Source organism: Magnolia sinica, chromosome 14 (assembly GCF_029962835.1).
Source record: "Magnolia sinica isolate HGM2019 chromosome 14, MsV1, whole genome shotgun sequence".
Lineage (NCBI taxonomy): Eukaryota > Viridiplantae > Streptophyta > Magnoliopsida > Magnoliales > Magnoliaceae > Magnolia > Magnolia sinica.
The window spans coordinates 23,735,205-23,750,002 of record NC_080586.1 but is presented as its reverse complement, the minus strand read 5'-3'; the positions used below and the strand labels follow the sequence as shown (position 1 = coordinate 23,750,002).

General features: G+C 40.0%; 1 protein-coding gene across 6 annotated transcripts in view; it reads right to left on the bottom strand.

Moving 5' to 3' along the window:
* Positions 1-14,798, bottom strand: part of LOC131224799 (exocyst complex component SEC10b-like) — a 57,765-nt gene that overhangs the window by 2,389 nt on the left and 40,578 nt on the right. For 3 of the 6 annotated variants that reach the window (XM_058220196.1, XM_058220195.1, XM_058220194.1), the window contains exons 16-22: positions 14,250-14,303; positions 14,018-14,146; positions 13,760-13,852; positions 13,490-13,636; positions 8,715-8,812; positions 8,518-8,602; positions 6,510-6,568 (exon numbers count right to left, since the gene is read on the bottom strand). In XM_058220196.1, coding sequence (XP_058076179.1) covers positions 6,510-6,568; positions 8,518-8,602; positions 8,715-8,812; positions 13,490-13,636; positions 13,760-13,852; positions 14,018-14,146; positions 14,250-14,303 — 665 coding nt within the window. The remainder of the gene's footprint in view (positions 1-6,509; positions 6,569-8,517; positions 8,603-8,714; positions 8,813-13,489; positions 13,637-13,759; positions 13,853-14,017; positions 14,147-14,249; positions 14,304-14,798) is intronic. The other 3 variants (XR_009161183.1, XM_058220197.1, XM_058220198.1) reach the window with 1 other exon arrangement.

Genomic DNA, 14,798 nt, shown 5'->3' with positions numbered 1-14,798 from the left:
ATTATTAAATGGTTCTTATATGTTTTGAAAGTAAATTTCCTAAAGACAAAATAGAAAGATGAGAATGCTTTAACGCTATCACGATATGTTACCATATACAAGTTCTCAATTGTCAATATCATTATAAGTATTACTTTCTCGGTGCGTATTGTTGGAAAATGGATAATTGATGAGTTTTTAATTTTTATTTTTGGTTTGATGAGATTTTTTTTTTCTGGTTACTTTCTTTTTTTTTTCAACTTTTTTGGAAAAACAACAAAAAAAAAAAAAAAAAAAAAATCCTTATGATTTGTGATTTGATATGACTCAACCCTTAAAACGATGTGCGATACAATAAAGATTTTGACAACATTGGTCATATCCGTGATCTGGACCGTACATTTAAAGCCCCATCTTCTTTTCTTTTTTCTTTCTTTTTGTTGATCACTCCTAAAAGATCAGTTTGATTGGATGATTCAAACCATCTGATCAATGGCTCAGAAAATGGATGGTCCATATTATATTATACCATACATAAATTTAACTATTGCCATCGTGTAAGCCCACCTTTGAATCACCCTCCCTCTTATAATCTAGACCGTCCATCATGCGGGATCCACCATATATTGCCCATCCCTCTCTTAAAAGTCACTTTGAACGGATGATTCTAAGAATTCGACAATGACTAAGGAAATGCACGATCCATGCCGATTAAAATAATAAGTTTTGGTCATTGATCTGGACTGTCCGTCAAGGTGGCCAACCTTTGATCAGTCATCCCTTTCATAAGACACTTTGATCGGACGATCCTAACCATCCGAACAATGGTTGGGACATGGAGATCCATACCAATATAACAGTAGTCCGGTTGTTTATTTGGATATTTGGACCATCGATGACCCAAGGTCCACCGTTGATTCCAATCCCTTTGAAGAATCACTTTGATATGATGATCCTAATCAATTGATAGGAGGTCCATATTTATCATACTAAGAAATGTCCTATCAGTGATCTAGAACCCTCCATGTGGAGCCCACCTTTTATTGTTGATCCCTCCCAAAATTCACTTTGATTGGATAATCCTAACCACCGATCAACAACTAGGAAATGGATGATCCGCATTTATTCCAGTAGAGAGAGGTTTAATTATTATCTATCATGTTGGGTCGGCCTCTACTTGCCTATCACTCCCAAAATACTTTGAACTGACGATGCTAACCATCTAAGGAATGGGCTTGAAAACTTGATGGTCCGTATTGATTATAATAGACCTTTCATCATGTGGGATCCACTTTGATTGCTTATCCCTCTCAACATCACTTTGATCGTATGATCATAGCCATCAATCCAATGGTTACAGAAAGGACATTTTGTGGAGGGTAGGGAACCATTCTCAAGCCTAACCTTCAGAAGCCGTTGATTTCCCAACTTCATGTGGGATCCACTTTGATTGCTTATCCCTCTCAACATCACTTTGATCATATGATCATAGCCATCAAACCAATGGTTACAAAAAGGACATTTTGTGGAGGGCAGGGAACCATTCTCAAGCCTAACCTTCAAAAGCCGTTGATTTCCCAACTTCGTGAATTAGGGATTTTTAACTTTTTCTTTAATTGATAAGCTCATGATTTATTCCTCCTTTGCATTTTTGCCTGAAGACCTTTTATGCCTCTTTTGCTAATTGGACAATACATTTATCAACTAAGGCTCACCCAAACACATTAATCACATAATTCTTGAATTTGGCTATTAAAATTATGTCAAATTCATGAATTTGTTGTGCATCCAAACATGCCCTAAGATTGTTTCATGCATCTTGAGTATAGTGGATCCAGGCATAGGGATCCCACTGGAAGGATTCCCTATGGCCAATGATATGTGGGATTATCTGGAGAAGGTACACCAACAATCAAGTTCGGCAAGGAGATTTCATATTGAATATGACATGCATGCTTACGCACGGGTGAAAAAAAAAACATTCATGAGTAATGTGCAGGTTTTATGACTCTATAGATCGAAAACTAATTTGTCATCATGGGTGAAGTAAAAATGGCTTGCAGTATCAAGGCTTCAAAAAATGTAAAGGAAATAACAAATTTTTTTATGAACCAATGCCCATATTACTAGGTGCCTTAGGCCAACACATCAAATTGGGATGAACTATCCCACACGTACGTAATACTTATGGAACTCCTGTGTGAAGAAACTAGAATTACAACACAAGCTTCAATAAAAGGTAAAGTGACATTTAGACTGTCTTTGCCACACAATAAATCAGAGGTAAGCACTAGAGAGAAATATATAGTAAATATAGTGCTTTTGACTGTAATGAATTTGGTTGTCTCGTCCCATTGCAAGAACCTCTATGTATATTGCCAACACCTAGGCCACATTATCATAGTGTCAAGATAAGCCTCGACGGTAGTCACTCTTCAGAACCACAAAAGCCTACTTATTTACAGGCTATAAAAGATTACCAGTGATATTTCCAGTGGATCGACTATAGACAGGAAGTCGGATGTGGACTGAGGTTCATGGTTCAAATGATATTGGTTCGCATATGAATACTGCTTCTAAAGACATCCGACAATTGATACCAAATTCTATCTCCACTGGGATATCTTTTGCATTTTCTGATATGTGCTGGTCTAATAAGAACTCTCGCCTTTCTACTCCTAGTCGTCTCCGGTTTATTGATTCCAACGCTTCCAATCACGACTGGAGTTCACACTAATAATTCCCCTGTTAAATTGTATTTTAGGTAATAAACAGATTCTCACAACTAATGGTGAAAAACTATATATTACTGGATAACCTCTAATTGTCTACATCGCTTTTTGTTCCCTTCCATTTCCCTAACGTTTTTCTAGTTCCTTGGTTGATCACCAATCTAATTTTTGTCGGTCAACTTGTTCATGATGACAGCACTATTCATGTTTCTCATGATGATTGTCTTATTTAGGACCAACATACTGAACAATAAAGGGATGAGGTAGTATCGATCAACTGTTTGCCATGAATTTGAGAAGTTGGATCGTGATGCCTACCATTTTTTTACCTTGTCTGAATCTGATTTGTATATTTCTAATAAACTGTGGAATGTGGCATTAGAGACTTGATCATCAGAATGCAAAAAAAATTAGATGCCTTGTTTCATTTTGGTTCCTTAATGAATGAAGTACCTTCACTACATTTTGTAAATAAATCTTGTGTGAGTTCCTCTTTGAATAAAAGTGTTCATACCTATTCTCAAATCTATATGGCACCTGCACTATCTCTACTAATGAGGTCCAACTCCAACCGCCTCTATTTAGAGTAATAAATAGTTTGTCCTGTTTATTGATGATCAGACGCACCATACGTGGATAAATTTCATGCACCATTAATATGAGGTGTTTTCTTAAGACATTCTTATGCATATGGTTATGACCCAAATTGATACAAGAATACAATTCCTTGATCTTTCAGAGGGAGAATGCCTATCAAATGAATTTCAATAATACTTGAAGACTCATTGGTGTGGTCGGCTTCACCCGCTGGCTCCTTTTTGGTTAGATCTTTTTATAACATGGTCCGGCTCCAGGGCGCTTCCTCCGAATTCTCCACTCCTTTTGCTTTTTGGTCCTATGGGGCTCCCCCAAAGGTCTCTTCGTTCGTGTGGCTCATGGGCAGGAAGAGGATTCTAACTATAGACAACCTTCAAAAAAGAGGCATGGTCAACCCTAACATCCGTCTTCTATGCATGAGTGGTGGGGAATCAGTAGACCACCTTCTTTTGCATTGCCCCATTGCATTTCAGCTGTGGATCCACATTGTCAACCTATTTGAGGTGAAATGGATTATGCCACAATCAGTCCCACAGATGCTTTGGGCGTGGCACGGAGTCTGCTTCGTGAAAGATTATCTGTTTGGCGGCTTCTTCTTCTGGCTGGTCTATGGAACCTTTGGATGGAACGTAATGCTTGGTGTTTCGACAACAAGCGCTCATCTTTGGAGCAAATCGTGAGGAGGGTGAAAAGGGATGTAGTTGAATGGGCTACTGTGCGCCTTCAAGTAGATTTGAATGTAGTCTATTCTATGTTGGAATTGTAAAGTTTCCTAATAGCTGTATTTTTTAGTCTTGGCTTCAGCCAAGCTGTTTTTAATACAGTTCATTCATAATCCTTCAAAAATAATAATAATACTTGAAGAATCATGGTATACAATCACAGAAAAATGTCCCCATAACAACCCGCAACACCGCGCCCAAAAAAATAATGTTGGAATTGCTATAAAAAAAAAAATCCTCACATTCTGAAAATAGTTAGGATGCTCATGCACGACTCCCTCATTCCACATTCCTTATGGGTAAGCCTACAAGTGATCAAGTGAGACACACGTACAGCTCATCAATCTCTTCCTTTCATGAATATGTATAAAAGTTCGCATGAATCATTGTTTTTTGGGGCTATTATTCCCTAAACCATGACATTCTCCTACTCAGGTAAGTCAAAGGCTCCAACTGGACTTGAAGGGAATAATGATTAGAAGCAAGAACTGAAAGAAAAAGACTTGTATGAAGAAGATGAGACCTGATATGAGACAATAGTGTTAATTGCATGACAAGTACAAGACCGAGTAGCCTTTTTTAAGGGCAATTGGAAGATCAAATTGCAAAGAGTTAGAAGAACAAGAAACATTGTTGTCACCTGAATCTTGTCACGGCAGTTGGTTCAAGGAATTTGGAGAAATGGATTTTTTCCTTCCACTTAAAATGATTAGCTCCTTGGGAATTTAGCACAACATTTCTCCACCGTGGTACTTGAGAGATCTTTCATAGTTGGTAGACCACAAATACTAGGAACAATAAATGGGAAAGTTGAGAGTAATGCAAGGGCATTTTCACACCGGGATCGAGTGGGGTGGCCTGTGGGATGCAGGGCACACTCGAGGTGGGCGGCCCGTGTGAGGCGGGTGACTCATGTGAAGCGGGCCCCACCCATGCGAGGCGGGTGGCTCATGTGCGGCGGAACCCATGTGATTTGGGGCCCACAAGGGGGTTTGGCTGAGGTCCTAACCCATGCGATGTGGGGCCTGGGCTATGAGATAAAGGGATTAATTCGCCCTGCTTTAATAGTTCAAGCTTTTAGAGCAAGTGGTTAATTGTCCTGCATCAAAGTGGTATCAGAGAGAGAGGTCTCGTGTTCGAGACTCCTCATCGAGGGTGATTAATGCAGGGGCATTTTCACACCAGGCTCAAGTGGGGTGGCCTGTGGGATGCAGGGGCCCACCCGTGCGAGGTGAGTGGCTTGTGTGAGGCGGAACCCATGTGATGTGGCGCCCACGAGGGGGGTTCGGCCAAGGTCCTAACCCACGCAATGTAAGGCCTGGGCTATTGGATAAAGGGATTGATTTGCCATGCTCTAACAGTTCGAACTTTTAGAGCAAGTGGTTAATTGTCCTACATCATTGAGTAGCTAGCATCATCAGTAGGATGTGACTTTCTATGAAGAAGTTACATCTTTTCAGATGAGGTATAAAGATCAGAAACGACTCATAGGGCCCACATGTAAGGTGGTCGACTCCAAAACTAGGGTGTTGAAAATAAATGATGATGGAAGCTTGTTGGTATTCCAGGGAGCTCAATGATTGAACAAGATGTGATGGATGATAAGAGGCAACATCATAACAGTCCTTGGGACTTTTGTAAGAAAATAGTCACAAATACATATCGATTCATGATTTTCATGCATTGACATGGATTTGAGGCAAGTTTGTTTGAATTTAAATGTGGAATACAAAGGAATATTGTGGAAATCCAAAAATCTTCCGTTTCTTACCCATTTAATGCATGTGGAAATCTTCAAAAACAAATAAATAAATAAAATGCAAGTGTGGAAAAAAAAAATGGTAATAGGGACAATGACTTCCAGCCGCCTTGTAACTCCATGAGGATAAGAGTTCGGGGAATATTTTGCTTCTTTTTGGTTTTTGGATGTATTGTTTGTGTTATGTTGCAGGTATTATATGAGATCTGAATGATTGAACCCTTTTTGGATATAATTGCATGACTTTTGTCCAATAGGTCATAGTTTGGGCGTCCAATAGGTCATAGTTTGGGCCCTTATACAATCGAAATCTATTATGCATACTTGCTTTTTGTAAATTGTAATGCTTTTTAGTACCAAGTGTGTAATCATGCCTCTTTTAACATCTCCTGAAGTTTAATTGAAAATTTCCATCATTTCCTTATAGTATCTCTCCGACTACTATAAATTCAATACTACATGCAATATTTCCGATACAACGCCAATGTGTTTCCATATCCCAAAGGTGCAATACAAGGTGCGATATCGATACATAAAACATTGTTATCTGATAAGCTTGCAAAAGAAGGGGGTTGTAAATTCTTCTTTGTGTGTGGAATTTTCCCATACATTGCCCGAACAGATGCTTGTATTCTTTAAATTTTAAGCTCTTCTAATAAAAAAACAAAGTACCTCAACAAGTCTAATAATCAAGATTCATAAGAGAACAAGAATTTTTACCTGGCACTGAAGGTGAACTTCTGCCAATGATTAAGGAGCCCCTTATGCAAGCGGTTTCCCTAAAATTCACATTGCCACTACTTCAAATATAAATGGAAGAGTCATAGGTGCCAATATAAAGATAGAAGGATGGAAATGTAAATAAGACTTCAAAGCAAGCAACCTTCATCCTAAACACTAAACACATAAGTGGGGAATTAAGAGATGAACAAATTGTTTCAGCAACCCTTGCTGCCATAAGATGCTTCAATAACAAACTTTTTTTTAACAGTGATGAATTTATTCAGACAAGGCAAAAGCCTAAAGAATTACAAAAGACAAAACTACAACAGCAAAGAAAAAGTTAAAAGGAAGATATTTACAAGTCAGACCATAAATCAGGAAAATGGACTAAGCCTACAGATGCTTTTGCCCATTCCATTACAATTCAGACCATAAGATGCTTCAATAACATGCAAAGAACAGAAATAAATGTGTATAGGGAAGTACGTGTTCACCAATCCAAGGCATGTTATTCTGACGATAGACACTTATATAGTACATGTGTATGAATGCATGTGTTTAATTTGTTTCGTGAAAGTATAATGCACTTAATGCTCAGTGGTCTAACTGAAGTTACGGCACTTGATAGGGTGAAGTGACAGAACAGGATTCATGTAGTTGACCCCAATTGGTTTGGGTAAGGCTTAGATGATAATGATGAACTATGATGCAACAGAAGTTCTGCACCTAGGGCTATTTTTTGGACAGAAATAAGATTAGATATATAGAGCTTTTGCTAAGCTCACAAGCATGTGCAATGAAGCTCGTGTACACGCCACACATGTGCAGCATGGAATATAGGTGGAAGATCTAATTCATCCATCAGGTTGATCTGACCTTGTACATGTTTTTCCAAGAACAAAATCTGGTCCAATCAGCATGTGGGCCCCAATTTGGTAACTGATGGATGGGTTAGAAAATTTTAGACAAGTTTTTCAGAGCTGTGCATTTCTTTTGCAAATAGTGGCCCACCTGACTTGTGGATCAACCTGATTCTTGGGCTCGAGCATCAATAGAGTGGTGCCATCCTAATGAATGGATTGGATCTCAGATCCATAGTGCCATGCCAACACATTTGCCATGTGCAATGAGCTTTATTGCACACACATGTGGGCTTAGCAAAGCTCTAGATATATAAATATGAATATCTAATAAAGTGGAATGGCGGAATAGGATTCATGTAGCCGACCCCAATTAATTGGGACAAGGCTTAGATGATGATGATGATGATATAAATATGAATATCTAAACCACTCACGCGTGCATTCATGTAAGTATATCACCATCCAAGCCTTATCCCAATTAATTGGGGTCGGCTACATGAATCATGTTCTGCCATTCCACTCTATCAAGGTCTAGACCTTCAATTATACAATAAATCATCAAGTCTTTTCTTACTATATCCATCCACAAACTTTTTGGGCCTTCCCCTTGCCGTTTTAGAGCCATCAATTTGTATCAACTCGCTTCTAACAGGCACGGTTCTTGATCTCCGATGCACATGACCAAACCATCTAAGTGTACTTTTGCCTCAGCTTATTACCTATTGGTACTACTCCTAAGTTCCCTTGAATGCATTCATTTCTAATTCTATAATTCCTCGTCTTGGCACTCATCCAACTTAACATCCTCATTTCAGCTACACTCATCCTCATTTCAGCTACACTCATCCTATAATACATGATGATCACATAAAACTCCATAGGCACATCTCCATTTCTTCCACCCAGCTTGAATGCTATGGGCAACATCCTTTTCAATCTCTCTAGGCCACTCTCATGAATTATTGAACCAAGGTATCGAAAGTATATAATAATGAAAATAATAACAAACATACTATATATGCATACATAAACAGACCAGTCAAGAAAATGTTCTAGTTGTACTAGAGTATGTCCTATCAACAGCAGCTGAGAAATCATTTATTCATGGTTTGCAAGAGATTCCAAAAAATAAGCGACTATACCAGTTCAGTCAGGAAAGCCTGTTTATTTTGACCTTCCAGAGCAGTGAATGCAGCATCAAGTACACGGGAGAGGTATGCAACAACTCTGACAATGAGCATAGAAGGGATTAACAAACAGAAATCTTGGCTGTACATGCATTGACGCACATGCAAATAAAATTGAAAGATCCCATCCCATACTGTACAATTGAATGTACCTTGTGCATGCAGTTGTTGGTCGGTGATCGGGAGCATTTCCATCATCAGGTGACCGATAGTCGGTTGCTTTTTGTTCTGCAGACAACAGTCGCTCCACCTGCAGAAAAGATCCCCATAAATAAATAAACAAATAAAAGGAGCTAAATCAGACTGGAGGTTGAAATAGAACAGCTACCCCATGTTTACCGCCCAAGACTGTTTTTGTAGTCATGTTGACATGCATGAAAAGAATGGCAGATCGCAATACCAAAAAAGGAACTGTGGAAGATTCATTGCCCAAGAGTTACATTATAGATGCAAAGAAATAATAATGTTTATCCAACTCTGGATGGAAAATCCAAGTCAATGAATCAAACCAACTAGAATAATTCCCTTCTACCGGTCGCAGCCTGTCATAATGTTCAAATGCCCCAAGCATTTTCATGCGTGTGATGACCCAAGTGTTGAGACCCTTCATGGGGAAGTTCCTGGTCGTATAATCTGATAATATCTTGATTTATAGCATGACCAAGGAGCAACACCTCAACCATTTGAGGCAGGTTTATGGGATCTTTAGAGCCAAGAAGTTGTACGCCAACCTAAAGAAGTGCGCGTTCTTGTCTAGTAGTATGATCTTCTTAGGTTTTATTGCGTCAGCTGATGGCATATCGGCAGATCTCGAGAAGGTCAAGGCCATCGTTAATTGGCCTGAACCCCGCAATATTCATGAGGTGCGCAACTTTGATGACTTGGCCACCTTTTATAGACGGTTCATTCGAGGCTTTAGTTCTATTATGGCTCCCATCACGGACTGCATAAAAAAGGGAGAGTTTCAATGGACAAAGGCCGCCTCGAAGGCCTTTAAGGAGATAAAGGTCAAGATGACCGAAGCTCTAGTCACGCGACTTCCAGATTCTTTAAAAGCTTTTGAAGTCGCATGTGACGTGTCAAGAGTCGGCCAATGAGTACTTAGTCAAGAAGGGCACCCTGTTGCCTTTTTTTAGTGAGAAACTGAATAAGGCGAAACAAAGATATTCCACCTATGATAAGGAATTCTACGCGGTAGTGCAATCACTACGCCATTGGTGTCATTACCTATTACAGCAAGAATTCGTCTTATTCTCGGATCACGAGGCCTTGGGATACTTGAACTCTCAGAAGAAATTAAGCCCTAGGCATGCCAAGTGGGTTCAATTCCTTCAAGAGTATACTTTCGTGCTTAAGCATAAGGCCTCCATGAGCGTTGAAGTTACAGGCCTTGAGCGCATCAAAGAAGAGTATTCTACATGTCCAGATTTCGGAGTTATGTACGAGTCGTTGTTAGAGAGTCTGTCAAGAGCTAACAATGAATATTTGATTTTGGACGAATATTTGTTTAGGAGTGACCGCTTGTGCATACCACGCACCTCCCTCCGCGATTTTCTTATCTGGGAGTTATATTCAGGAGGGGTCGCAGGTCATTTTGGTCGTGACAAGACCATTGCCCTAGTGGATGATAGGTTTTATTGGCCAAACCTGAAGCGAGACGTGGCCAAAATTATAAGGCAATGCCATACTTGTCAACTGGCAAAGCAAAGGAAACAAAATACAGGATTATACACACCTTTGCCAGTCCCATTCATCCCTTAGCAGAACATCAGTATGGACTTCGTGCTTGGACTTCCCAAGACTATTCGGAAACACGATTCCATATTTGTTGTCGTGGACCGTTTCTCTAAAATAACTCACTTCATTCCTAGTTCTAAGACCTCCGACGCATCTCATGTTGCAAAGTTATTCTTTAGTAAGGTCGCCAAACTGCATGGGTTACCAAAAACCATAGTGTCTGACCGTGACGTGCACTTTATGAGTTACTTTTGGAAGACAATATGGCACATGATGAATACTAGGCTCCAATTTTCTTCTACTTACCACCCTTAGACCGATGGCCAGACTGAGGTGGTTAATAGGAGCCTAGGGAGTTTACTTCGATGTTTAGTGGGGGAGCATACCAGGACATGGGACACCGTACTACCCATAGTCGAGTTTGCATACGATAGTTCTGTCAATAGGTCCACAAGTCTAAGTCTTTTTGAAGTTGTTACTGGTTACAAGCCTAGAAAGCCTATTGATCTTATCCCCATGTCATTGTCTCATAGGCCATCAAAGTCTGCAGAGTCTTTTGTGCATCACATACATTCATTGCATCAAGAAATCAAGCGAAAGATCACTACTAGTAATGAACATTATAAATTTTCTACAGACCAACATAGACATTTCAAAGCGTTCAATATTGGGGACTCTGTGATGGTCCGCATCAGGCCCGAGCGGTACCCTCCAGGGACCGTTCTTAAGTTACACACGCGTAGTGCTGGGCCCTTCAAAATTATAAAGCAAAACGGTCTCAATGCATCTGAGGTAGATCTTCCACCTTCCATGGGAATTAGTTCCACATTCAATGTGGAGGATCTGGTTGCTTTTCAAGGATCCACTGATACTTTGTCCGGCCCTTCTCCCACCTATCTTGATTCCCCAGATTTGCCCCTTGATCCATGGCCTCCTCCCGACCTTTCATCCCAGCCTTTGCCTCACATACCTAGCCTTCACACACCCAGAGAGGAAATAGAGGATATCCTGAACCATGAGATAGTTTCCACGTCAGATGAAGGGTTTCAGAAGTACCTAGTTAAATGGAAGTCACGCCCAACTTCAGATAGCATGTGGCTCACTAAGGAGGAGCTTTAGAGACTTGATCCTGACATCCTGGAGCAGTTCAAGAGTTTTATTTCACCAGTGGTGAAATCTTCACAGCTGGAGAGAGTTGATGAGGACATCGTGCGCACGCCGTCTACATGTACACGCACGCCACCCCTCCTACGCACGTACGTACATAAGAGGGCTCCACTATCAATTTGGTTTGATAATGACGTCCAGGAAAGGCCTCTTAGCTAGAAGACGAAGTTTTTGTTCAAAAGAGTGAGCCCGATAGTCAAGAAAAGCCCATCATAGGACCTCATGATTGTGGCCCACTCGTCGGATTGATGCCATATTTTAGGTTTTTCTTATTGTTATTATTTAGAACATCGTGAACGCTTTGGATCTCTTTGTTTGGTTTTTAGTTTAGTTTAATTCACCGCCAAGTAATAGGTTGCGCACATGGTGCGAGTTTTGAGGTATAGGATTTTCCCTATAAATAGGCACCCCTTTGTAGTTTTTTTCATTCATTCAAGTTTAATAAAAATTCCTGCGTTATTTTTCTGCTCTCTTCGTGAGTTGTGGAAAAATTCAAAAGTGGGTGCGAAGCCCTCCCTTTTCGAAGGGCTAACTATATAGTGTGAAGCCACATCTATCCACATCCGTCCCTACCCTCTCTCATCCATATACCTAATCTTTTATCATCATTATTGCTTTAAAATTCTCAGTCTTTCCATCTATTCATTCCCTACAACCAGTTTCCATAATCTGGACTCATAAGAGGGCTAAAACTTCGGCGGAGCACTACGCCTCGACCTTACATCGGATCGCCGTCAAACTTGGAGGGATTGGAGGTCTCCCCCGGCCGACCAAGGCCTAGATGTCACTTTAGGGAGACGGGCTTCCATCACACATGCGGCCAGCCCACCCGTGCACGTGCGTCAGCCCCAGGCCACCATCTGCACGTAGGAGCTTTCTTCGGGTCAGGTTTTCCTCTGGTTTTCATATTTTCATTCTTATTTCCTAAACCTTAGCCTTAGTTTGCATTAGCCCTAATTTATTTGCCCATTTTTTTCACCCTAGGGTTCCTTGAATTGAAATTAGGAAATCTCTTGGATTAGGGACTAATTTTTATGCATGTGTGGTTGATTTCTATTTCCCTTTGACATCGTTTGGTTTATAATTTTTTATTGGTCCAGTCCTAGCCTGTGTCGGCCTGGACCCGCATAGATTCCCCTTTTAATTGAATGATTTGGACTGTCATGTGGGATGTGAAATTTGTGTAACTATTTCTGAATTGGTATTATCTAAGCCTGAATTCTTGCATCTCATGCTTAAATTTCATGTCCTGCATCAAATACATTATTCAGATAATCAAACGGGGTTTACTAAGCCCACACATGTGCATAAGAGGACCCATCTATGCGCGATCCATGTGTCGATGTGGCGCACGTGTGAGATCCAATTTGGCTATCAAATGGGTCTGGACCATGTAGATTGCCCTATTCGACCATCCTAAGATCCAATGGGTCCCCTTTCAATGGGTGCCAAACCCAATTGGATTCAGATCCCAAAACTCATGTATGGTACCCAGACCAGAACCCAACAACAATTGAAAATGATCCCCTTAGTGGATCTTGTAAGGGTACACCAGACCCAAGACAGCCATATGTAGCACAAAAATGGAAACGAACAACTACTAGCATGTCTTGCATCTTGTTCTATGGAGCCACATATTAAGAGCATACTATTTCTCTTAAGGACAGAAATTCAGGAAATGTTCGGGACAGTGTCGATCTCCTGTATGTAAGAAACACTACTCAATGGAGTTTCACGAAGAAATTGTTGATCAAGCATGAAATAGGCCATCCAAAAGGAGTGCAAGTTGTAGAGTGAAAAGGTAGTGTGAGATAAATAAAGTCAATACCATAAAAGAGCATGATAAATAACTGCAAGAAAAATGTTGTGACAGGCCACAAGTTCATATAATGGTATAACATGGCTTCCCAGTAAGTCACTAACTAGTAACTAGTTAACACAAGCAAAGAGCAATGTTCACAAGATGCATGCAATGATAAGGATGTATTTATGTCATGCTATGACATCACATATTTCTACAGACCTCAGCCATAACAGTGTCAATGCATTGTTGAAGCCCCTTAAAAGCAGCAGCCTCTGCAGTGGACAAAGCTGTTGACATTTCTTCACATGAAGCAGCATGTGCACCATCCACAGGCAGTAAAAGCCGAGAAATGGAGTTTGTAAAGTACTGCAGAAAAATAAATAAATAAATCCCTTCCTATTAGCATTTTGACTCATTGGCCTAATAATTAAAAAAATAAAATAAAATAAAATAAAATCTGAACCACATATGTCTACAAAGGTAGAGTACTTGTTGGACGATTGCCACACTGCTGGAACAACGTTGCACGGCCACCATGAAAGATCTGAAACTGCTTTCACCAGCAGCGGCAGCAGCCTCCGCCTGCACATAACCCACTGATTCTGATTCTCTCAATCCTGATGTAATTAAAGGAGAAGCATTTTTAACTTGTTATGGAAGCATAGAACTGTTGTGTGGCAGGTTGTAGGGCGACTCTTAATTCACAAAGCATGTAATGAAAAGGCATCTAAATGAGTATTATCATACAGCAGAGGCAGCTGCAGCAGCAACCCTTCTACTGACACTTGTGCCAATCACAAATCTCTCCCTCAAAGCTGCAGCTTCATTTAGACTCTCTCTAGCTCGCTCAAGACCATCCGTTATATATTGACTTACCTGCAAGTGGAAAAACATGGATAGTACCTACAACGTAGCTAAGACAAAGCAGCCCTGATTTCAGTTTAACACCAAAAAATGGAACGTTGAGTGTGACACTTACTTCATCAAGCAAGCAAGTGAACACTGATTTCACACAAGCTGCAAGAGTAGTAGGCTGTACAATGACACCTTAAAATCAATTTACTGACAGAAATAAACGAATAAGCAAAAGATTAAATACTCAACTAGTTGTTACGAAATGTGTGAAAGCAGAATCTGCATATTGCGAAAATATACTATAAGAATAAAAAAATAAGATACAACTACACAAGCACAAACATGAAGGAAATTTTCTAATGGAAATGCTACTGCTTGAGACTAAAAAAGTTATGAAATTGAAATTTTCACAAAGAAAAACTCAGAAAAATAAAATAAAATACGTATAGGCAGAACTTAGCCTGCACAGACTGGAAGAGAAAACTTCGGCAACAATAACACAAACTAAAAGTGAAGATATCAACATGCTTCAGTGACCAGTTCTCTGACATCAATTACAATGTCAGCCATGCATTTTAAAAAGGTAGGAAAGCAAGTTCAGCTTCAAAGTAACATGATGTTCCTCAGTGATAACCCAATATGAGATTCCTTGAAAGAATCTTAAATCATGCAT